At 40.9% G+C, this 25,869-nt stretch overlaps 1 protein-coding gene across 1 annotated transcript in view; it reads left to right on the top strand.

Moving 5' to 3' along the window:
• ITGA8 (integrin subunit alpha 8) overlaps nt 1-25,869 on the top strand; it is a 205,425-nt gene that overhangs the window by 174,280 nt on the left and 5,276 nt on the right. The window contains exons 28-29 of the mRNA XM_073018751.1: nt 14,946-15,047; nt 25,708-25,830. Of these exons, the coding sequence (XP_072874852.1) occupies nt 14,946-15,047; nt 25,708-25,830 (225 nt within the window). The remainder of the gene's footprint in view (nt 1-14,945; nt 15,048-25,707; nt 25,831-25,869) is intronic.

Below are 25,869 nucleotides of genomic sequence, written 5' to 3'. Positions count from 1 at the left end.
CTCTACTAAAAATACAAAAATTAGCCTGCCATGGTGGTGAACACCAGTGGTCCCAGCTACTTGGGAGGCTGAGGCATGAGAATCCCTTGAACCCAGGAGGCAGAGGTTGCAGTGAGCCAAGACTGTACTACTGTACTCCAACCTGGGTGACAGAGTGAGATGCCACCAAAAAAAAAAAAAAAAAAAAGAAAAAAGAAGAGAGAGAGAGAAAAAAAAATTAAAAAGAATTTTAAACTTAAAAAATTTTTTTTTACATTTTTCAATGTAAAAGTTTCCATTTTAAAAAATATTTCAATTAAAATTTATGTGGAGGAGTTGAGCAAGATGAACTGGCCATTTTACCCAGCAGGTGAAGACAGTTTAAATATCCTGATTCTCTAAGACCTTGAAGAGTAGATTCAGAAAATGTACTTATTTTCTGAATAAGTTATGTACTATAAACCCAGTGTTGGGCACAGTAACTATTAGTCAGTGGCAGCATGATGAGTATGAGAACATAATTATTCAAGACGTATATGTCCAGAGAAGTTAAAATAGAAATCAATTTAGAAGGGAAAAGGGAGATTGTTCTAGAAGGTTCCTCTTAGCAGCATGGGCTCCAACCAGGACAGCACCTCAGCCAAGCTCCAAGTATGTGAGTGTGATTTACAGATTACGCACCACTCACGTGATCGGCTCTGCATCCCACAATAGCCAGGGATCATTCCATTGATTTGTGCACATTTTTTTTTTTTTTCCTGAGATGAAGTCTCACTCTGTCACCCAGGTTGGAGTGCAGTGGTGTGATCTTGGCTAACTGCAACCTCCACCTCCTGGGTTCAAGCATTTCCCCTGCCTGAGCCTCCCAAGTAGCTGGGACTACAGATGTAGGCCACTATGCCCGGCTAATTTTTGTGTTTTTAGTAGACATAGGGTTTCACCACATTGACTGGCTGGTCTCAAACTCCTGGCCTCAAGTGATCCACCAGCTTCAGTTTCCCAAAGTGCTGGGATTACAGGCATGAGCCATTGATCCTGGCTGACTGTGTGCATTTTAAAAGTTTAAAATCTCTTTTATGCTAAGAAAATGAGAGTTTCATTTTGGGAAGTGCTATTTAAATGATACTACTGTGTTACAACCTTATTGTTTTGGGGAATTTTTTTTTTTTAATCCTAAATTAACTCTTACCACGTCTATGCATTCTTGCTCACATTTTAACTACTAAACAAACTCATTTGGTTTATTGTGCCATGAAAAATCAAAGGGTCAAATCCCTTTGAGTCTAGTTATAAATATAGAATTTTTATCTCTAGATTTTTATGTTTTCTATGATTTAATATGCTTCTATAGTCTTGTCAATCTTATTTTTGTTTTTAAAATAAAAACGAGGAAAATTAAAGTTTTGTTTTAAAGGTCATTGTGAAGCCGTCTTCCTTTCTTCCTTTCCCTTCCCTTCCCTTCATTTCCCTTCCCTTTCCTTCTCTCCCTTTCTTACCTTCCTTCCTTTCTCTTTCCTGTCTTTCTGTAATTTTTTCATTTCTTTCTTTCTGTGTCTCTTTTCTTTCTTTCTCTTTTTCTTTCTCTCTCTTTCCTTCCTTCTTTTTCTATCTTCCTTCCCTCCTTCTTTTCTTACTTCATTTTCTTTCTTTCCTTCCTTTCTTTCCTTCCTTTCTTTCCTTTCTTCTAAGGCAGAGTTTCTCAGTCTCTGCACTATTAACATTTTGAAACAGATCATGCTATGTTGTTGGGAGCCACCCTGGGCATTATAGGATACTTAGCAGCATCCCTGCCTCTACCTAGTAGGTGCTGGTGGCACCCTTACCCCGGGTGTGACAACCAAAATTGTCTCCAGATATTGCCAATGTCCTCGGGGGACATCATCCCATTTTGAACCACTGACCTAAGGAGAGGCATAGTGCCCAATTTATTTGACTTTATTTTTAAATCAAACCATTATGTATTCATTCATTCAACAAACATGTAGGAAGGACCTACTGTGTGCCAAGGGCTGCTTCAGGGTCTAGTTATAGGAGAAATAGCTGTGAACACAACAGACATAGTACCTGCCTTCACAGGGCTGTTAATCTCAGTGGAGGGAGTCAGAAACTGAGCAGGCAAACAGATGGATCAGTGCCAGGAAGAAAGTAGAATTGGGGAGTGAGATCAGGGTAGTAGGATAAAGAGTAGGGAGCAGGGCTGCTGCTGTAGGTAGGATCGTCACTTTCTTTTATTTCCACAATGTTCTATCATTTGCACATATCAGTCGTATTCATTCAGTAGGTGAGGCACCCATACAAGGGTGTGAATACCAGGAGGGAAGAATCCCTGGTGGCCATCTAATACCACAGATCATTAGCCCTTGAATTTCCTACTTTTAGATGCAATTTGTCTGAAAGCTTAAGCTATAAATCCTGTTTTTCTCTAGTCAGATGAAAGCTGAGAGTAAGCTATATTATTGTGATCAACAGATTCATTTCTTAGGGATGACGCACGCAACAAAGGACCACAAACTAAGTGGCTTAAAACAACAGAAATTTATTCTCTCAAAGTCCAAAACCAGAAGCCTGAAACCAGTGTGTCAGCAGGGTTGGTTCTTCCTGGAGGCTCTGAGGAATAAACTACCCCATGCCTCCCTTCAAGTTATTTTTGGTTTTTGTGGAGTTTTGTTTTTTATTATTATTTTCTTTTTTTCTTTTTTTAATTTTTATTTTTTTTTGTAGAGACAGGGTCTCACTATGTCACCCAAGCTGGAGTGAAGTGGTGCAGTCATAACTCACTGCAGTCTTGAACTCTTGGGCTCAAACAACCCTCCCACCTCAGACTCCTGAGTAGCTGGGACTACAGGTGCCTGGCACCATGCCATGCTCGGTTTTTAATTATTTTTGTAGAGATTATATCTTGCTCTATTGCCTAGGCTGGTCTCAAACTCCTGGCTTCAAGTGATCCTCCTTCCTTGGGCTCCCGAAGCACTGGGCTTAGAGGTATGAACCACCAGGCCTGGCCCCTCCTAGCTTCTGGTGGTTGCCAGTAATCCTGGGCATTCAGTGGCTTGTAGACCATCACTCTACTCTCCCTCCATCTCCCATCACCTTCCCTTCTGTGTCTCTGTGTCACTGTGTCTTCTATTTCTTTTTTTTTTTTTTTTTTTGAGACGGAGTCTCGCTCTGTCGCCCAGGCTGGAGTGCAGTGGCCGATCTCAGCTCACTGCAAGCTCCGCCTCCCGGGTTTACGCCATTCTCCTGCCTCAGCCTCCCGAGTAGCTGGGACTACAGGCGCCCGCCACCGCGCCCGGCTAGTTTTTTGTATTTTTTAGTAGAGACGGGGTTTCACCATGTTAGCCAGGATGGTCTCGATCTCCTGACCTCGTGATCCGCCCGTCTCGGCCTCCCAAAGTGCTAGGATTACAGGCTTGAGCCACCGCGCCCGGCCGTTGTGTCTTCTATTTCTTATAAGGACACTGGATTTAGAGCCCAGCCTAATCCCAGTACAATCTCATCTCAAACCTTACCTTAATTAATTCTGCAAAGACCATTATTCCAAACAAGGTCATATTATGAGATTCTAAGTTAATATGAATTTGGGGAAGACATTATTCAACCCCCTAAAATCAATAATCTTCCATCCCCACTAGCAAAGCCTGATTCTATTTGCCACGGTATTGCACCAATTTCTTTAATCTAGTAAATATGCTCCTTAAACTACTTCACCAACCTTACTAGTATGAGAAGAAAGTAATTAGGGTTTAAATTGTTTTTGTTATGACTCTGTTCACTACACACATTTTCCATCTACTCTTAGACATTATCACTAAATGGGCAAAATTTTGAACCAGAACAGTTGGGGCCGAAGTTATCTGAAGGCTTGAGTGGGGCTGGAGATGCAGTGTTGATGCTCTTGCAGTTTGGGTAAATATTGGCAAAAGTATATGAGTAAACACAGGGGTGAGCCTGTTTTTGAATTTCATATGTGAAAACTGCCTATTAGCAAAGTGATGGGCAAAAAACCACAGACATCCATTAAATTCAAGTTCTAGGAGGAATGACCCTGACTAACATCAGACAGTCTATTTTCTCTACCTTTGGTAGAAACTGGGTCAGGATGCAGGAGCTCAGTTCCATTCCTGCCTGGTTGTGTTCAAAGCACTTAACTTTCATGGGGCTCAAGTTCCTTACTTGTGAAATGAAGAGATTGGACTAAAGTCTGCTTTCATGCCTGAAAATTCACTGATTTTATAGGTAGCTCACAAGTAATTTTTGGTGTTTATTCTACTTGGCATAAGCCAGCGATAACTCTGTATGCTGTCTCAATAGCCTACTTTTTTATTTTGTTGATGTTTTGGTTGACCGAGAACAGACTACATCCAAATGGCTCTTTACACTTAAGGAACAGCCTGCCAATCTTTCCAAAGAGGGCTGTTTGTCTGCAAATAGTCAGGTTACTATTGAGTGACTGCCATGTAGCTAAGTACCATGATACATGCTTGTATATGAATGACTTATTTAATTCTTACAGCAATCCCATGGGACATATATTATTATTGTCAGCTGCATTTTACAGATGAACAAACTGAGACATAGATACTATATGGCCTTCCCAAGGCACATAGATAGTAAGGGGGAGAATCTTGAGCTTTTACCCCATGTATGTCACTACACTGGACTGCTGAACTAAAGACTACTGTAACAGCCTCTGTAGATTTTATATTTTGATCACTGTACTACAGATGGCTAAACTATAACTCTTATATTATGGATAACTATACTATAACTACTATACAAAGGTTTTAAATACCGTGTATTAAACTTTTTCAAGATGTTTACATTGTACAGCATGCTATTTCAGAATCCGATAAAGAAAACATCTTATGATTATTGAATTATACTGTCCAGTACAGTAGTAATAGTCATGTATGGCAACTCAAAGTATTTCAATTTGACTAAAATTCAGAATTCATTTCCCCAGTCTCACCAATCACATCTTAAGTATTTAAGAGTCACAGCTTGTGGCTACGGCATTGGTCTGTGCAGATTAAGAGCATTCCTCTTATTGAAGAAAGTTCTATGGGGCAGCACTGTTTTAAAATGTTAGGGAAGTATATTTCCATTCAAAATTGTAAGATTCGATCATATAATCAATTCTTATATCTATGAATGTAGACCTGGATTGTGTTTAATAATAGCTTTGTGACTTCCCTTATATCCCCTCATAAAGTAAGAATTAGGCCCCCTTTGCCCTATAACAATGTCAATCGCCACTCCAAAAGGCAAAATTTCTATCAGGAATCTACTTTTCCCTAAGTGTGATGTTACAGGTTTGAATAAACACAACAGCCTCCTGCTCGCTCTCCTGAGTGGTGAGCAAAGACAGCAAAAGAGGTGAACATAGACCAAGGGGTCGAATGTACTGGCTTTACTTCAAAGCTTAGATATAAGTATGAACCATGCAAGTAAACTTTTGGATTCAGATCTGCTGAGTGAGTAAAATATTGAAATTCTGCAATATGTAATGAAAAAACAAAAACTTGTGAGGTGTGTTAAGAAGTTGTTTTGGGGAGGGAAGTGGAGGAATCTTCCCAAAAGTATATCTGTAGTTGATACCAGAGGGTAAGCTCCTCAAGAGCAGGAGGAATGTTTTCTTGTCTTTGAATCTTCTTCCCAGCCCTTGTATCACCTGACTCATAATGCTTTAACGAATGAAACATCTCAGGCCAAATGCTAGGCTTGGCTGGTACACAAGTCCTTGTCTATTTAGAATGAAACCAGTCCAACTAACCAGCAAATGAGATCACAACAAATTATCCCTCGTGGCATAAAGCAAGTAGCCCAGGAAGCAGCAGATATTCAAGAAATGTAAAAACTTGTGATACCTTTGAACAAAATGAACAAGAAGTGATTTTTGATGCCTTTCTCTGGGGTCTCTGGAAATGCCACCTTGATGACTTGGTTTGAGATGCAAAAGTGACGCAGGGCAGGTGAACCCCAAAATTGGGGCTTAGCCCATGAGCATTCTTGGCTTCGTTCAGAAAAGAATTCAAGCAACCTTACATTGCCTTTTCAGGTGACAGGTGACACTGCTTTGTGGGAAAAAGGGCTTCATTCTTACTTTGTGAGAGCATGTAAGGAAAGTCACAGTCTTGATCAGTGTTTTATTGAACTGAATCTGCTCCCTGAGGAGCAGGGCTAACTCCTAGACAGCACACACAGAGCTGGACTTGGTGGGCTCTTGGCAACTCTCTTTATATCCACTTATACCCATGTTCAATTATATGCAACTTAAGGGGTGAGTGAATGCAAATTGAAGGGCAAGTTATTCAGAACTCTCTAGGACAGGGGCAATAACTTCCGGGTCATTGCCATAGAAAGGAGCAGTAACTTCTGGGCTGTTGCCATGGCATTTGTAAACTGTCATGGTGCTGGCGGGAGTGTCTTATGCTGGTGAGCAATGAGGGCAGCTAGGGATTGCTTTAGTAGCTATTGGCTGCCTTCAGCCAGTTTCTTCCCTTCATCCTGTCTGTACAAGGTCTTGTTTTAGTCATCAGGGTTGTGACCAGAAAACAAGTCCTGCCGGTCCCATACCTCAGAAGCACAGGCGCAGTCAAGAATGCACCTATGCTGACATCTGTGCCCAGCCAGCCCGTTCACCAGAAGAATCTTCCATGAGGAGCTTGGGCTCATGTTTGTTATGACATTTGGCTTTTCTCCCAAATCCTCGCACCTCATCCTCCCTCAAGCCACAAGCTGTCCTGATTTAGTGAGTTTAGCAAAGACTTCTTGCATTTTGGGCAGAAGCAAGCATCTCATTTTCTTACATCTTTCAAATTGAAACCCTCCAGGTTAAGATGAGAAGGCTTCCAAACTGAGGAGGGAGCATAGATGGAACTGGAGGCTGCTATGTTAAATGAAATAAGCCAGGCACAGAAATACAAATATCACATGTTCTCACTCCTATGTGGGAACTAAAAGGGTGGATCTCATGGAGGCAGAGAGCAGATTCATCATTACCAGAGGCCTGGAAGGGAAGGTGGCGAACAGGGATGAAGAGAGGTTGGTTATACAAAAATACAGTCAGAAAGAATAAATTCTGAGAGTCAGTAGTAAGAGTGGGGAGATTATAGTTAATAATAATTTATTGTCTATTTCAAAGTAGCTAGAAGGAAGATTTGTAATTGTATTAGTATGTTTTCACGCTGCTAATAAAGACATACCTGAGACTGGGTAATTTGTAAAGGAAAGAGGTTTAATTGACTCACAGTTCCACATGGCTGGGGAGGCCTCATAATCATAGCAGAAGGCAAAGGAGAAACAAAGGCATGTCTTACATGGCGGCAGGCAAGAGAGCATGTACAGGGGAACTCCCATTTGTAAAACCATCAGATCTTGTGAGACTTATTCACTACCACAAGAACAGTACGGGAGAAATCACCCATGAGTCAGTTATCTCCACCTGGCCCCACACTTGACACTGGGGATTATTACAGTTCAAGGTGAGATTTGGGTGGGAACACAGCCAAATCATATCAGTAACGTTCCCAATGCTAAATGTTCGAGATGACAGATATCCCAATTGCCCTGAGTTGATCATTACACATTGCATACAGGTACCAAAATATCACATGTACCTCCAAAATGCATGCAACTGATATCAGTAAAAAATAAATAAGAATTAGGCTGCCTTTCCTTTTTGAGCCACACCCTAATTTGATTCTTTTCAGTTCCATAAGGTAGACAATTCAGCATCTCAGGGAACAGAGACAAGTCCAAAGAGTCATGATTGTTCTTTTATTTCCTGCCCAAAATGATGACCAGCAGTATTGGGTCATACTGGCTCAGCTTCCGGTCCACTTCCAAAGGGGAGATAGTGTCAAACGTCTGAGTAGTACAAAATGCTGACATAATTTATCTAGACTTAACCTGGGGGAGAGACATAATGATGAATAATATTGGCTGCAACTCACCATGCTTCTTGGACACAACTAGGGGACAGATTCAGAGGGATGAGGTGTTTTGATATCTTTTATTTCATCTACTGAGACAGAGACCAGAGACCCTTAGTGACATTCAATCAGATTTCTGTTGCCTCGTTTGAGGTAGGTTCCGTGATCAGAGCCAGTCACAAACTCCTTCTCATTTTAAGGAAATGAGAGGCAAGGTTCCCTCTATTCTGTAGTTGAAATGTAAGAAGCAAGCACACACCCCACAGAAGCTTTGCAAAATATCCTATATATTTGAGTGCAACATATCTTCCAGAAATGCTACACGTAGATCTTTGTATAGTTCATAACCAGTCTGTCCATTCCCTGGTCTTCTAAGGAAATGTTTAAAAAAAAAAAAAAAAAAAAAAAAAAACCTGTACCTGGAAATGTGAGTCCAAAGAAAAGCTAGTTTTAAATTTAATAATTCAGAGAATCCAAGTGTTAGCCTCCTCATGATAAATTGCCATCTGAGTCTTTTATCATTTAATTATTTTGTTGGCACACATTTATTAGCACTACAGTTTCTTTAAAGACTGAACAACAAAAATGATGTCATTTTAACACCTTAACAATTTGTCATAAACTTGAAAATTGTCATTGGCCTTTTCAAATTAGATTCCACTTTTCTTAAGTGACATAGGCTCCCCCAGAGTGCCAATTTTCATAACTATAGTTTTTTTTTTTTTTTTTTTTTTTTTTGAGATGGAGTCTTACTCAGCTGCCCAGGCTGGAGTACAGTGGCATGATCTCGCCTCACTGCAGCCATTGTCTCCTGGGTTCAAGCGATTCTCCCCTCTCAGCCTCCCGAGTAGCTGGGATTGTAGGCACCTGCCTTCATACCCACCTAATTTTTGTATTTTAGTAGATATGGGGTTTCACCATGTTGGCCAGGCTGGGTCTTGAACTCCTGACCTCAGGTGATCCGCCTGCCTCGGCCTCCGAAAGTGCTAAGATTACAGGTGTGAGCCACTGCACCTGGTCAGCTATAGAATTTTTTAACTGAATACCCAGGATGACTGAACCACTTGCATTTAGTTGATTTGCTTATAATCACTCTATTGCTTGGCTGTTGCTTTTTATTTTTTTCTTAGAAACAGGGTTTCGCTCTGTTGAAGTGCAGTGGTGCAATCATAGCTCATTGCAGCCTCAAACTTCCAAGTTCCTCCCACCTCAGCCTTCTGATTGTCTGGGACTACAGACACATGCCACCACACCTGGCTGATTTGTGTATTTTTTGTAGAGATGAGGTCTCACTATGTTACCCAGGCTGGTCTCAAACTGCTGGGTTCAAGTGATCCTCCTGCCTTGGCCTTCCAAGGCGCCGGGATTACACGCATGAGACGCTGCGCCCAGCCAATTGTTACTTTTTATCCAAGAGTTTGGAAGAGAGGTGCTTTAACGAATTCCCAAGTCTATACAGCCTAGATGACAACAACACATTCCTCCTTTACTTTGAGCATCACATCGTACCGAAATGAGGGAGAACTGCTTTTCAGTGAGGCAGGACTCCTATCATTATGACACTAGAGTATAGGGGAACGTTACTATTTTAGCCCACACACTTCAGTCCCATGCACGACATTCTACTCTGGTAGGAGGCCGATCGAGTGAAAATTACATCTTCGTTTTTCTTTTAAAGAAGACCCAGTATCTGCAAAAAGTCAATAGTAATTGAGGGGCTTTGGAAACAATAAATATTTAGCACAAGCAGAGTCAGAAAGGAAGAATCTGTAGCAACATTTTGAAGTCCTAGGGAAAAGCATCACTTCCAGAGATATGGGAAAGACAGGTACAAGTCGCTGTGGGCTCACCCACATCCTTAGCCCAGATTTCTGCACTGCCGTGGTTTCTGCTTATGTCAGTGTCAGGTGCCAAATGCTAAAGAGGAATGCGTTATTATAATCTCTCTGTCTCCAAGAAGAGACTGTACACTGGGGTGTATTAACGGTTTTGTCATACAACCCAGGAAGAGGGAAACATTTTCCGCCCTTCTAATCCAGGCTAGAAAGTTTACAATTCTTGGTGGACATGACTTGCTGCGTTATGTTGGTTTCTGTCCATGTAACGAACATGCAAACTGGTCAGAAACAGATTGTATGTAGGTTAATCCTAAATAGTCCCCTGTTCTGTGATTGTTGCTTGAAATAGAAATTTCCTTTACAGGTGAAAGTTTTGCCAGTAATTCTTTAGGTTTTGTCACCTCAAAGGGTTTGGTTTCTGGTAAATATTGAGTATTTCAAAATGGGCTACATAAAATGGATATGTGCTTAAAAATAATTATTGGGAAGAAATTAAGCAGCTGGAAGTTGGGAGTGGGAGAGCTTGTGTCGTTGCCCGACACACTAGGTCGCTAACTCCTCCATTTGTTACCAACTCTTACATTTATTGGTGCCATGCCTATAAGCAAATCATTGTGCAAAAGTGCATCACAGAGACAGCCAGTGAGCAACAAACCACGGTTTAAATGATGCGGTAATGACAGAGGAGCAATGCATTTTCTGGGGATTAATAGCCAGCTGGGGCAAGACGAAGGTCCTCAGTGTTGCCAAGGGTTATTAACCCCAGCTGGTTTTTCAATCCTAAATTGCCTACAATATGGCAGTGATTGCTATTACATGAGTAGATTGCTGTATGGGAGAGGAGATTATTTTGAACATAAGAATAATACTATTGTTATATAAAGAGCACAACTGGAAGCATTTAACTTTGGATGTGGAATCCCTATTACAACTCTGCCCATGATTGCTTTTCATAAGTTATTAAATACTCACCTGTGCCATGCCTCTGACCTATAGCGCAGGACTTGGGTATCTTTGATGCTGACTCTGCTCATCAGTCTAATAAACCACGTCTTCCATTCCTTGGAACTCCAGGGCATTCTTTAAAAGTGAGGAAAATGCATTTTTTTCTTTCCAAAAAGGGTGAAAGAAACCTTGGTTTTGGAGAATGCATTTAAAACAAAGAACAGACTGATCTAGGAGAGGTGGTGTTACATGTTGTTTGCTTACCTTAAGATTTGCTAGTGCCCCAGGCTGCATCCATGCACACGACTAATTCGATTGAGGAGGTAAGCGTGTCAATATCCCTTTCACAGGAACTGTAGCCCTCATTTTATGTCACTACCACCCTTTACAACTTCCTGAACTGCTTACTGTAGTTAAAGGGAGAAAGGAAAGGGTGTCCAATTCAATAATGGAAAGATCTTTCATAATTGCCATCAAGTGGATGGTACATGGAGTGAGAGGGTCGTCAAATGACCAAAGCATTAGATGTGTTCATTCACCCTTCATTCATGTGGTCAGACATCCAGTATTGATTAAGCTCTCCTGAGCACATTGTTCTAGGTTCTGTAGAAGATATAGACATTATATTCCATGGAATATGCCTTCCATGTTTGTATCATATAGTTGGGGAGAAAAGTAATAGAGAAAAATTAAACAACAATGTGAACCTTCCAAAAAATATGTCAGATACAGTCTCATCTCAGTCTTGCTGAATCGGAATCTCTGAGCCTGATCTCAGGTGTGTCTGAAGTTCAGCAACCACCAGAAACGACAGTCAAGATTGGTGATGAGGCTGAGCATGGTGGCGCATGCCTGTGATGCCAGCACCTTGGGAGGCTGAGGCAGGAGAATCACTTGAGGTCAGGAGTTCAAGACCAGTCTGGCCAACATGGAGATACCCTGACTCTACTAAAAAAATACAAAAATTAGCCGGACATAGTGGTGCTTGCCTGTAGTCCCAGCTACTTGGGAGGCTGAGGCAGGAGAATCACTTGAACCCAGGAGGTGGAGGTTGCAGTGAGCCGAGATCACACCATTGCACTCTAGCCTGGGCAACAGAGTGACACACCATCTCAAAAAAAGATTGTTAATGTGATGAATGGAAAATATGAGAAATCAAACTGCAGCCAAGAGCAGGAAGGGCAAAGGAAGGAAGTGAAAGAAAATTCCCCTAAAGAAACATGTTAATCCACATTTTACATCCTAGAGTTCAAATGCTATCTATGATGCATTAAGAAACTTGCATATTTATAAATGTAGAATCTGTAAGAGAGAAGCATTCCATCTAGAAAGATTTTGATGCAGAGATGCAGTTTGCAAACTATTTATCAAAGACATGACTTCAAGAGTGGTAATATTTTCTATCAATTTTTTATTGAACTTGGAGATTAAAGAAAACTTCTTCATTGGAGGTTTGGGAGCATGGAAACACATTTGAGAATATAATTATAATCCTTACACACAGGATCTCATTACTAGAATTTCTCTTGTTTCTACCAGTGAGGATGGCAAGGAAATTAGATTGAAATCACCAGGTACACCCACAATTTTATGAGCAAAAGTTTCCGAATTGTATAAAAACACTTCTCAAACAAACAAAAATCCAACTTTTAGTTAAAATGAAAATGCTAAGAGAGAAGAGATCATTAGAATAACACCCAAAAAAGAATTTTCCCAAATGATTAGAGTTGTTTATTCTGGAGGGTAGGAGTAGAAAGAGAGAAACGTTCAAAGATATTGTAACTTTAAGTATATAAAAGTTACATACATATAAAAGTTACATACTATGTCCTGCCCTTACCATGTAGAGAAAAAAAGGGGTTATCTAATAGAGAAAAAAATTCTGCCACAGGGGAAAAAGAACTTTGTAAAAAATATTTAAGCAACATTATTACAGTCCAACCTGTTGGACTGGACTCATGAGGCCCAGCATTGGATTATAGACAGTGACGTACTGGTAGATTTTTACTAACTACTCTCTGGGAAGGAAAAAGAGCCCTGATGCATAGCATTTGCCACTGATTTCAAGTCACCACCACGATCGTCACGGAATACAGAGCTGGGAAGAGATGCCAGGTCCCACACCATTCTGTAGCGTTTCCTCTTACAGATACAATAGACATAAATCACATCCTGAGCACAGATAATAGTCAAATGTAATAAAATAGCAAGCATGTGGTTTTGAGTATTTATTACCCTTTTTTTTAGAAATATAATTTACTTAAGTTTACATTTGTATAATTTAAGTTGTAATAATGGCTCTGTTTGACAACCGGCACCGAAAAGTCTTGAAATCATTAACATTGGGGTCTCAAGAGCCATCATGAGCCAGTTAGGACCCAGCACTGGGTAGATCTAACCATTGTATCCAATAGAAGAGAGCCACAGAAGCTTCAGTTCTCCAAGCAGCCTTCCTGAGTCACTCTTAAATATGTTAACGTTGACATTTATCAACAGTTAATATGAGACCCAATTAAACAAAGAGAGCTTTGGCTGAGAAGCTCTGTTAAAAACACTGTTTGGCTGTAGGTCAGTGGTTCTTAACTGGGGTGATTTTGTTCCCCTGGGGACACTTGGCCGTAACTACAGGCTTTTTTCTTTTCTTTTCTTTTCTTTTTTCTTTTCTTTTTTTTTTTTTTTTGAGATGGAGTCTCACTCGATTGCCCAGACTGGAATACAGCGGTGTGATCTCGGCTCACTGCAGCCTCCGCCTCCCAGGTTCAAGCAACTCTCCTGTCTCAGCCTCCTGTGTAGCTGGGATTATAGGCACCTGCCACCAAGCCCGGCTAATTTTTTGTATTTTTAGTAGAGACCGGGTTTCACTCAGTTGGCCAGGCTGGTCTTGAACTCCTGACCTCATGATCTGCCCCCCTTGGCCTCCCAAAGTGCTGGGATTACAGGCGTGAGCCACCACGCCTGGCCGGCATCTTTGATTGTCACAACTGATAGAGGGTGCTATTGGCATCTAGCCAGGGGCCAGGGACGCTGGCCAAACATCCTACAATGCAGAGGACAGGCCCCCCCACCCCCACCCCAACTCAGAATGTTGACAGTGCTTAGGCCAAGAAACTCTGCTGTGAGTCTTGTGTAATCTGTGAAATGTAATACAATTGTTTTTCTCTTTTTGAGACAGTTTCGAGCCTGTTGCCCAGGTTGGAGTGCAGTGGTGTGCTCTCAGCTCACTGCAACCTGCGCCTCCCAGGTTCAAGCCACTTTTCTGCCTCATCCTCCTGAGTAGCTGGGATTACAGGCATCTGCCACTATGCCCAGCTAATTTTTATTTTTTTTAGGATTTTTAGTAGAGACAGGGTTTCACCGTGTTGGCCAGGCTGGTCTCAAACTCCTGATCTCAGGTGATCTGCCCGCCTCGGCCTGCCAAAGTGCTGGGGTGACAGGCATGAGCCACCATGTCCGGCCAATACATTTCTTTATAACTTACTACCAGTTTCTCTCCTAAAACATTTCCCTCTATCTGATAAGAATTTTGTAATCCATCATGTTTCTCCTTTGTCCTTCACTAGCAGTAACTATATTAATTATTTGCTTGCTTCTTTTTAGGACTTTTTAGGATTTTTTGTTTTTATTTTAACCTTATTATACACAGTCTTTTATTAATGAGACAAATTCTCCTTAGAAATAGGAAGAAGATAAATGGATGGATGGATGGATGGATGGATGGATGGATGGATGGATGGATGGATGGATGCATGCTTGGATGGATGCTTGGATAGGTGGATGGATGGATGCTTGGATAGATGGAAGGATTGATGGATGCCTGGATGGATGGATGGACAGACGGATGTATGCTTGGATGGATGAATGGATGCTTGGATAGATGGATGTCTGGAAGGATGGATGGATGGATGCTTGGATAGATGGATGGATGGATGGATAGATGGATGGATGAATGGATGGATGGATGGATGGATGGATGGATGGATGGATGGATGGATGTGGGTGGATGCTTGGATGGATGGATGGATTCATGCTTGGATGCTTGGATGCATGGATGCATGGACGGATGGATGGATGTGTGAGTAGATGGATGAATGCTTGAATGGGAGGAAAAAGTTAAAAGAAAGAGGAAATTAAAAAGTAAGGATGAAATTTTGCCTTGAAATGCAAAACACCGAAAATAATTGGGTGGCTGCCAGTATAACTCTTAAAAACTTTATATGAAATATATTTAAATAAATACTTTTACTTTCAGAGAAAAAATGATCCCTATGCTCTTGCATCGCTGGTGTCCTTTGAAGTTAAGAAGATGCCTTATAAAGACCAGCCAGCAAAACTCCCAGAAGGAAGCATAGCAGTGAGTATCTTTAAATATATATAGGCACAAATAATTTAATTGAAATAATTGTTTTAATCACTGTCTAGCTTGTGCGAGGCTTTAGTGTTTACATTGACTTGAGAAAAATTTTCCTCTTCAGCTCACCAATTTCTTACATTAGTCTGGAAATTTCCTAGTGCCTTTTGATCTGGTTTTTGAAATTTCAATATAAATGTCTACCCCAGAAAATTAAAGGGCAGAACTAATACCATTTTTAAACGAAGACATTTTGTTCCAAGAAATTCAGATAGCAGTTATTATTACAATTAAATCGTACTGATTCTTTCATTTTAAACAGCACAGTGAGTCAAGTAAGAAGAGAAGAAATTCCTTCTTAGGCAGAGTAGGCCATGGAGTAGTCGCATGGCTTTGGACAGTCATTTTTTCTTGCTATGCAAAGAACCTTAATTTTGTCCTAGAAGGGAATAAAAAAGTCTACTCTGACCTTCAATAGAATGAAATGTCTTTTTTTTTTTTTTTTTTTTTGAGAAGGAGTCTCGCTGTGTTGCCCAGGCTGGAGTGCAGTGGTACGATTCAGCTCACTGCAACCATTGCCTCCCGGGTTCAAGCGATTCTTCTTTCTCAGCCACCCGAGTAGCTGGGACTACAGGCACCTGCCACCACACTCAGCTAATTTTTGGTTTTTTTTCATAGAGACAAGGTGTCACCATGTTGGCCAGGCTGGTCTCGAACTCCTGACTTTGTGATCTGCCCACCTCAGCCTCCCAAAGTGCTGGGATTACAGGCATGAGCCAGTGTGCCCAGCCGAAATGTCTTTATTAAAAACTGAAACTACTAAACATTACTGACACCCAAATATCTGCCACAGAACAACTCTGATTATCGTCTGCCACCCGGCAAGGCCATGCAAAGGGGATGAAGGAATGAATGACAAGACCAGCAGGCACCATCACCAAAGCTCTGCCTTTTCAGTTATTTGTGAAGGTAGTCAGAGACTTTTGAAAAACATAGTGCTCCAAAAAAAACAATGTTAGAATTCTACCTTCATCCCTTGGTAGCCAGTGGATATTTCCCATCCACAGCTTGAACTCTTAGTCCCCCAGACCTTGTTACTCAAAATGTGATTGCAGATCAATGGCATCAGCATCACCTGGAGGTTCTTAGCCCTGCAGAAACAGACCTCTCCAGATCCACTGAGTCAGGGTCTGCATTTTATCAAAATCGTCAGGGCATTCCTAGGCATGGTCAAGTTTGAGAAGCACTGCTTTGGATGGTAGATAAGTTGATACTATTGTCATCTCTTTCTAGCCTAGATTATAAACTTAATTGTAACACTGAATCTTTCTAACCTAGTCTACTTTCAGTTATCTAAATTAACCACTTGATTTGTGATTCTCTACCCTGAGTATGCAGCAGAATCATCACTCATGCAACTTAGAAAGTGCATACATGCTAAGACTTCCCTGCAAATATTCAGTAGGTCTGGGGCGGGACCCTGGCACTGCGCTTTAAAAGTCTTATGAGGGGCAATTCTGCAGCGGAGCCAGGGTTGAGAGCGTCTAGCACAGGCAGGTGGCCTAGAGGAAAATCCAAGGTTTTCAAGATAGAGTCACCTGGGCTTGATCCTGGCCCTGCCTTGCTCTAATTAGGAAACCTTTGGGAAGTCACTTTGCCTCTCTGAGACAATCCACCACATCCACCTGATGGAACTGTTAACAAGATCAATAAGATTATCTGTATAAAGCTCTAGCACTGTACCTGGAACAAGTTAGTCTCAAATCTCAATACATGAGAGTAACCTCTCAAAATATCTCCCGTTCTCTGGCTAAGTCCAGTAAGTCCAAATTGAAAACGGCAATGAAGATTTACACAGTTGTGGGAGGATCACTTGAGCTCCGGAGTTCAAGGCTACAGTGAGCTGTGATCGTGCCCACTGCACTCAACCTGGGCAACAAAGCAAGACCTCGTCTCAAAAAAAAAAAAAAAAAAGAAGAAGAAAAGAAAAGGAAAAAGAAAGGAAAGATAGATACGTGCATAGTCAAAATATTTCAGTAAACTTCGGTGGTATTTAAAGCAAGCACGGCCACATCTTTCTTCATTTACACCACCTCTCTCTTTCCAGCGATGTCCTCTGTATTTTGGATTTATGTTCAACCTAGAAAACAGGCTTTGGGATTTTAATATAGAAGTGTCATGTAAAAATATTCAAAGGCTTATAGCTCTAAGGGAAATAAATCTAGGTCCTTTTGTTTTTTCCAAGCACCTGTTCCCTAACAGAAACACATGTTACGGTTGATTCCATCAACAGGATTGCATCTTTCAGCGCTGGCCACAGGTGACAGCCTGCTGTTCTCAACTCATCTCAAAAGATCCACAAAATAATCTGATACATGCTTTCCCCAGCCCTGCCACCCTATTATTGAATTGCCGCCAAAAAAAAAAAAAAAAAAGACTTTTTATCTGATGTAGGTGATTTACCACACCAGTTATGTAAAGGTTATTGGAAAAAGATCCAGGAATGGAAACAGTTTCAAATCTCCCATAGCTGACCAACTGGAGAAGACCTTGCCAGTGCAAAGTTAACTCTGCAGCACACAGGGAAATGCTGCCTTACCGTGGCTTGATGTGAGAGAAGAACTCTGAGTGGAGCTGGCAGACGTTGTTTTATAGTGAGCTCTTTTCAAAGGTCTTGTCATTCTTCTCTCGAAGGGAGCCCAGCAGGGCCAAGAGGGTGGCTCACACCTGTAATCCCAGCACTTTGGGAGGCCAAGGCAGGCAGATTGCTTCAGCTCAGGAGTTTGAGATTAGCCTAGGCAACATAGTGAGACACTGCCTCTACAAACAAACAAACAACAGCAGCAACAACAATAACAAAAACATAAAATTAGCAAGGCGTGGTGATGCTCGCCTATTGTCCCAGCTACTCAGGAGGCTGAGGCAGGAGGATTGCTTGAGCCTGAGAGGCAGAGGTTGCAGTGAGCCAAGATCACACCACTGCACTCCAGCCTGGGCAACAGAGCAAGACCCTGTCTCAAAAAAAAAAAAAAAAAAAAAAAACAAGGCCCAGCAGAAAGGCAATTGCTTTAAGGTGGTGGAATCCATTGGAACTGGTGGTTTGAGAAGCATCAGAGCTCTGATCTGTCCCTGAGGAAAGTCATTCTTTGTTCCTTCTTCTAAATGAGACTAACTACTAATTGCTTGTTTTCCTAGACGTTTTTGTGTGATGATTAGTTTGTTCGTACTCCCTTTTCAGCATGGTCATAATTCAGCCATCTCTTCAGGCCTGTGTTAGTTTTACTTACGGAAGAAAACCACAGTTCCCATTTGCTGCTTGCATAGTATCTGTGTTTGTAACAAATAAAATTCCTCATGTCCTGTGATGCTTGTCATGTCCAGAGACAAGGGAAAGATTGCATGATTCAAAGAAATATGCCTGAGCACTGAATCATTATACTGCAACAGAAGAAATTGAAATTCAATTATCTGAACATTTTTTTGGCTCACCAGGGAACTTTGGCCTTTGCATGCCATACAAGTAACCCCCAATTCTATAATTTACATCTAGCAGAAAGTGGGATTGTCTAGTGTAATTCCAAAGGTGGTTATTACAAAATATTTCATGAAAATCTTTATTTTATTTGTTTATTTATTTTTTTTTTTTTGAGACAGAGTCTCGCTCCGTCGCCCAGGCTGGAGTGCAGTGGCGCGATCTCAGCTCACTGCAAGCTCTGCCTCCCGGGTTCATGCCATTCTCCTGCCTCAGCCTCCCGAGTAGCTGGGACTACAGGCGTCCACCACCACGCCCAGCTAATTTTTTGTATTTCTAGTAGGGACGGGGTTTCACCGTGTTAGCCAGGATGGTCTCCATCTCCTGACCTCATGATCCGCCCGTCTCGGCCTCCCAAAGTGCTGGGACCACAGGCTTGAGCCACCGCGCCCGGCCGAAAATCTTTATTTAAAAACTCGTATAGAAACTGTGAACCCATTTGGTTTTCAGAATTGTTAGCAAAACTTCAGTACCTTAATATGGAACTCTTATATTAAACAATCATTTGGAGTTGAAAGTTATGATGGGAACTGCTTGTCTCATAGGGAAGCTGTTTAAATGTTGTCAAAATGTGGGCTCAGCTAGTCCACTTCATGTGATTGTTTTGTTCTAAATGGCAGTGTAGGTAGGGTGTCTTCGTATGTTTATTTAAAACATTCTTCTGACCCCACTGAAGTGTGTTTACACAAGATTTTGTGATACATAAATAGAGACGTCAACATTAATTACCGTTGCAAATACAAGGGAGCTTTTTCCTTATACCTTGGTATTTTTTGTCAAAATATACAAAAACATATCATAAATGTCCACAATAAAATGTAGGCGTATTAAAGGTTTATTTATGGTCTTTCCTCCATAATAAAAAACAACAAGATTTACGACATGATGAAGGTAAGATTAAATGTTCCCTACTTAGAATCATTTTAAGAAAATCTAAACCACTTACAATTTATGAATACTACTTTCTAAAATTGCAGATAATTATAATAAAGTGATTTGTTAAACTTACTTAAAGCTATTTTTAAAATAGCTAGAAGTTCTTGATAAATAAAACTGTATTAAAATAGTTTATTGACTAGCTGGCACAAGATTGAATAGTTTTTCCTAAATTTAAGTACTCTAATTACTCAACATGAAACTTCTTTCTTAAAGCAATTGAAATATCTCATCACAAGCCCCTGTGCCGAAAGTAAACTTTTATTCCTAAATATGCTTTATCTTCTGCCCTGAGTCTACCAAGAATCTTATAATGGACCAAGTGTGGTGGCTAACACCTGTAATCCCAGCACTTTGGGAGGCCAAGGTGGGTGGATCACCTGAGGTTGGGAGTTTGAGACCAGCCTGGCCAACATGGTGAAAGCCCATCTCTACTAAAAACACAAAATTAGCCGGGCACGGTGGCTCATGCCTGTAATCCCAGCTACTCAGGAGGCTGAGGCAGGAGAATCTCTTGAACCTGGGAGACAGAGGTTGCGATAAGCCGAGATCACAAGATTGCACTCCAGCCTGGGCAACAAGAGCAAAACTCCATCTCAAAAAAAAAAAAAAAAAAAAAATTTATAATGAAAGACTTGGGTAATTCAGGCCATCTCACCATTGTGTGAAATTATACAGAATGTTCTAGAACTATGGCTAGTGGAACTGAAGAACTTGTGATTTTATTTCATTTTCACACATTTCAATGTAAACTTAAGAACTGAAGCAGTAAATAGTATTTTTTCCATTAAACACAGTTGTATTACTTTCATAGGACTACATTTCACTTTAACCATTAAAAATTTAGTAATTGTTATGTGCTGCAAATGTGAAATACACATTGATTTTGGAGACTTAATAAAAAAGTGTAAATTATGAGTATTTTCATATGAATTACATATTAAAATTATAATAGTTTCATCATTAATAAATAATTAGATGATTCATAATAAATAACCAATTACATGTTGAAAGGATAATAGTTTTATCATTAATAAATAATAGTTGATATTTAGGGTTAGATCAAATATGTTATTAAAATTAACATCCCCTGCTTGTTTTCACTCCATTTTTTTTTTTTTTTTGAGACAGAGTTTCGATCTTGTCACCCAAGTTGGAGTGCAGTGGGACTATGATGTCAGCTCACTGCAACCTCCGCTTCCCAGGTTCCAGTGATTCTCCTACCTCAGCCTCCCAAGTGACTGGGATTACAGGTGTGTGCCATCACACCTGGCTAATTTTATGTTTTTAGTAGAGATGAGGTTTCATCATGTTGGCCAGGTTGGTCTCGAATTCCTGACCTCAGGTGATCCGCTCGCCTAGGCCTCCCAAAGTCCTGGGATTATAGGCATGAGCCACTGTGCCTGGACCTTTACTCCTTGTAATGTGACTATTAGAAAATTTTATATTACGCTTGTGACTTGCAGTGTGTTTCTATTGGGCAGTGCTGATTAAGGGCAAGGTTACGTCTTGAAGCTGATAATACCTACAGAACTTCAGAGAACATAGGGTGTTTAATAAATATTATTTGAAATGAGCCAGGCATGGTGGTACATGCCTGTAGTCCCAGCTACTCAAGAGGCTGAGGCAGAAGGATTGCCTGAGCCCAGAAGTTGGAGGCTGCAGTGAGCTATGATCATGCTACTGCACTCCAGTTTAGGCAACAGAGTGAGACCCTGTCTCCAAAAATAAATAAATATTATTTGAAATGAATGAAAGATACTTTGTATATGTCAGTGTTTAGTCATGAGAAACTCTAACATTTGTGACTTATTTTTCCTGATTATTTATTACCTAATGGCTACTTCGATCTAAGCTTCCTGTAGGCTTGTCAAAATGAGCTGTGAGACAAATATAGATATTAGAAATAACAAAGTTTTGGTGTTTGTCAACATTTTCTTTCTTGCCCAAGCTTTCCCCAGAACTAGCCTGCAATCCCACAGCACTAACACATATTTAAAGACACTTTGGTCCTGTAAAAGTGATCAGTTAAGTCATCTTCTCTTAAGCTTGCCTGTGCGGTCAAGTCTAGTTTATCTATACAGAGCATGGAGTTTCAGGAAAAGCTTTGCTTTACTGGTTTCCACCTGCACGTGGGATTCCCCACTGCCATTTACTGATTTAGAGAGATGACCATGTCACATGACTCCCCATCGCTCCATTCCCAGAAGGACCTCTCTTGCTGAGACATATACGTGACTCTTTTAATGATGTGTGCAGAGGCAAGGACAAGATTGCCTGATTCGGAGAAATATGTCTGAACACTGAATCATTACAGTGCAGCAAAAAAAAAAAAAAAAATTATCAGTTATTTGAATAATTACCTTTGGCTCCTTGTCTAACTCTTTCCAGTAAGAGTCAGCATCTCCTCTGCACTGGACACCAGATGAAATGCTCTGGGTTGCTGTTGTTGGTTTTCTGTATTTCCACTATTGTTACTGTAGTGACTTCTGGACTACGCTGCAAAAGCCTACATAAGTTTAGCAAAACATCAAGGGTGAAGGAAGGTCTCTGCAGCCGCACCCATTTTAGATTGAGAAGATTGGGCAGTCTCGGCATCATATGGACATCCTACAGCTAAAAGGACCAGGAAAGCAGAAAGCAGGCATGGGAGGAGAGTCACTCAGAGGTTACCTTCTTTTAAAACTCTGTGTGTTCCTTCCTGCTAATGAATTGCATAGGATGACATGTAGGAAATGTATATGATATTCATAATCGTAACATCAGAGTAAAGATATGAAGTGTTTTTTGTTTTTTTGTTTTGTTTTGTTTTGTTTGAGACAGAGTCCGCTCTGTTGCTCAGACTGGAGTACAGTGGTGCGATCTTGGTTCACTGCAACCTCTGCCTCCCGGGTTCAAGTGATTCTCCTGCCTCAGCCTCCTGAGTAGCTGGGACTACAGGTGTGCACCACCACCACCACCACAACTGGCTAATTTTTTTTTTTTTTTTTTTTTTTTTTTGTATTTTTAGTAGAGACAGGGTTTCATCATGTTGACCAGGCTGGTCTCTAACTCTTCACCTCAAGTGATCCACCTGTCTCAGCCTCCCAAAGTGCTGGGATTACAGGCATGAGCCACCGCGCCTGGCCAAAAGTGGTATTTTTTTAAAACAAACTTAACGTTACTGGAAGCAGACCGGCAACAGTTTTGATGATGAGAATTTCAGAATTTGGGAACTGAAAGGGAATTTCCGAATTTGTGATCACTGCATGGGGATCATCTTCCCATAGACTTTTTAAAGACCCTTTTTTCAGGCTCTTTGGGAGCAAATGTAAACAAAAAGCCAGTAAGTTCTGTAACTATCCCTATAAAGTTGTTCTCTGCTTCGAAAGACCCTAAGAAGCATATCCTGATCAATTTCACATTTTCATTGTACTTTTTCATCAGTGCTACAAAAAAAAAAAAAAAAACAACTTCAAATGTCTTTACTAGCTCTTTGTAAGTGACCTTCTCTGCTTATTTCTATAGATACACCAGTTTTATAGATGATACATCAAAACCTGCAATAACCAAGTGGCAAAGTCACCTAGCAAAGTACTCAGTGGGTATCCACTAAGGCCATTCCATTTCTTTTTATTAAGCTAACAATTTGAAGTGCCTCTATTTCAACTCCTTTAGCATGTTTTGTGTTTTCTCTAACTTATAAAACTTGAACTCTTTTCTGTTTAATATAAAATAGTAGGCAGCAACTTACAATACTAATTTTTTTTTTTCTGAGACTGAGCCTGGCTCTGTCACCCAGGCTGGAGTGCAGTGGCACCATCTTGGCTCACTGCAATGCAACCTCCACCTCCCGGGTCCAGGCGATTCTCCTGCCTCATCCTCCCGAGTGGCTGAGACTACAGGCGCCTGCCACCACACCTGGCTAATTTTCATATTTTTAGGAGAGACAGGGTTTCACATTGGCCAGGCTGGTCTCAAACTCCTGACTTCAGGTGACCCACCTGCCTTGGCCTCCCAAAGTGCTGGGATTACAGGCATAAGCCACTGTGCCCAGCCTTAAGGTATTAATTAGGTAAACCAGGAGACGAAAGATCCATTGCCTGTCTCACCCTGAATTACCTATTAGAAAATTTTGCTGAGCTCTGACACAGGCTCAAAGTAGGGACTAAAACTATATTGTGTCCTCAATGGACTTGGGGGTTATGAGGAAGTAACATTTACATGAAACCTCAGAATCTTCCATGGCTCCAGATTTCTCTCTCCTGGGGTCATTATAACTGGCCTGTGAGTAGATGATCACCACCGTCCCTTTCAGTTCCAAAATTCTGAAATTCTCATTATCAAAACTGTGTAAGTCCACTTCAAGCAATGTTAAGTTCATCCTGAAATACCACTTCATACCCCTTCTCTGAGTACAGTAAAATATTTGGATTCAGCAGTAATTTCATACATGTCATCAGGTGTAATTAAAGAATGGTACATAAAAAGAGAAATAATCTTTGTTCTTGATTTGCTCATGTAGCTGTGTACATGCAAAGAATTATTTTCAATTGATAAATAATTGTACAAATTTGTGGAGTACATGGGATATTTTGAAACACACATGAACATAATGTATAGTGATCAAATCAGGGTATTTAGGATATCTCTTGTCTCAAACATTTATTGTTTCTGTGTGTTGGGAACATTTCAAATTTCTTCTACCTATTTTGAAATAGACGATAAATTATTGTTAATTAGGATCACCCCACTGTGTTACTGAACCCGAGAATGTATCCGTTGTACCTGACTGTGTGTTTGTCAGTCAACCTCTCTTCGTCCAGCCCTCCCCACCCTATGCCAGCTTCTGGTAACCGCCATTCTACTCTCTACCTCCATGAGATTCACTTTTTTAGTTCCCGTGTATGAATGAGAATGTGTAATATTTATCTTAGATGATTTCAGAATAAATTATTTAGGCTGCAGAATCCAGGTGGCATTGCAACCACGGTGGGTCCTTGAAATGGATTTCTTCAACATATGAACTATGTGTCTTGTCCTTAAACAGTGGCGAGCAGAGCGTACGTAATGTCACCGTGGCGATGGACTGTCGTGCTTCACCCTGATGTGTCAGATAAAACCAGGATAAGATGAAATAATGCCTAGCGAGGAGAGTTAACAGGCACAGGAAGAAAATGTAATGATGAGTAGGTTGAGGCCAGCCTTTTGCTCATGAAGAGCATCTCTCACATCCTTGGCATGTTCCTATCAAGGTGGAATGACTCCCTCCCTATCTTATTCCTCTGTCAATTCCTTTATTAGTGTAGCTATAAATGACACATTTGGGGCTGGAGAATCAAATGAATTGAGTCATCAGTGTCTGCTGCATGGGGAATGCAGATCAAGAAGGAAGGAGCAATAAAAACCAAGACAAGCTGAGAAGGGCACCATCAGGGTGCTCAACTCTAGTTAAGAAGACAGAAGCGCCTGGGCACAGTGGCTCACACCTGTAATCCCAGCACTTTGGGAGGCCCAGGCGGGTGGATCACTTGAGGTCAGTTCTAGACCAGCCTGGCCAGAATGGTGAAACCACGTCTCTACTAAAAATACAAAAAAAAAAAAAAAAAAAAGTCAGGTGTGGTGGCACATGCCTATAACCCCAGCTACTGGGGAGGCTGAGGCACGAGAATCACTTGAACCTGGGAGGTGGAAGTTGCAGTGAGCCAAGATCGTGCCACTGCACTCCAGCCTGGGAGACAGAGTGTCACTCCACTCCAAGTGTCACCTCTCCAAGGATTCATGGTTATTCACAAGCTTACCTCTCTCAGTGAGGCCAGCTGAGTTCTAAGGAGACACATGGTAGACAGACTCATTCAGTTTTTTAGTGAGTCTACTTTTTGCCATTGTTCCCATGAAAGGTACAACCCAAGTTATGGCCATTCCTTTCCAACTTGTTGATTCCTGACCCACTCAATTCTATTCTAGGGTTTCTGTGACTTGAAGCCACCCACCCACCAAATCTCTCATTAGAATTTTACAGAACGAAGCAGATCTGAGAACGTGCTAGCTTTTAAGAGTTCATGTTCTAGTGCTACTTTTCAAATATCCCCTAGATAATTTCAGTTGTCATATGGATCCTTTCAGATCAACTTCCAGTATTGTATTGGTAATTACTATTTTATTTCACCAAATAGTTTCCCCATTAGAGCTCATTTGCTTTGTTTTCCATTTCAGATTAAGACATCAGTTATTTGGGCAACTCCGAATGTTTCCTTCTCAATCCCATTATGGGTAATAATACTAGCAATACTTCTTGGATTGTTGGTTCTGGCCATTTTAACCTTAGCTTTATGGAAGGTAAGTTGATTTACTTTATTTTCCTTTTAAACTAGAGGA

Source organism: Chlorocebus sabaeus, chromosome 9 (genome assembly GCF_047675955.1).
Source record: "Chlorocebus sabaeus isolate Y175 chromosome 9, mChlSab1.0.hap1, whole genome shotgun sequence".
Lineage (NCBI taxonomy): Eukaryota > Metazoa > Chordata > Mammalia > Primates > Cercopithecidae > Chlorocebus > Chlorocebus sabaeus.
The sequence above is the reverse complement of the archived record's forward strand: the minus strand, read 5'-3'. Positions and strand labels throughout refer to the sequence as shown.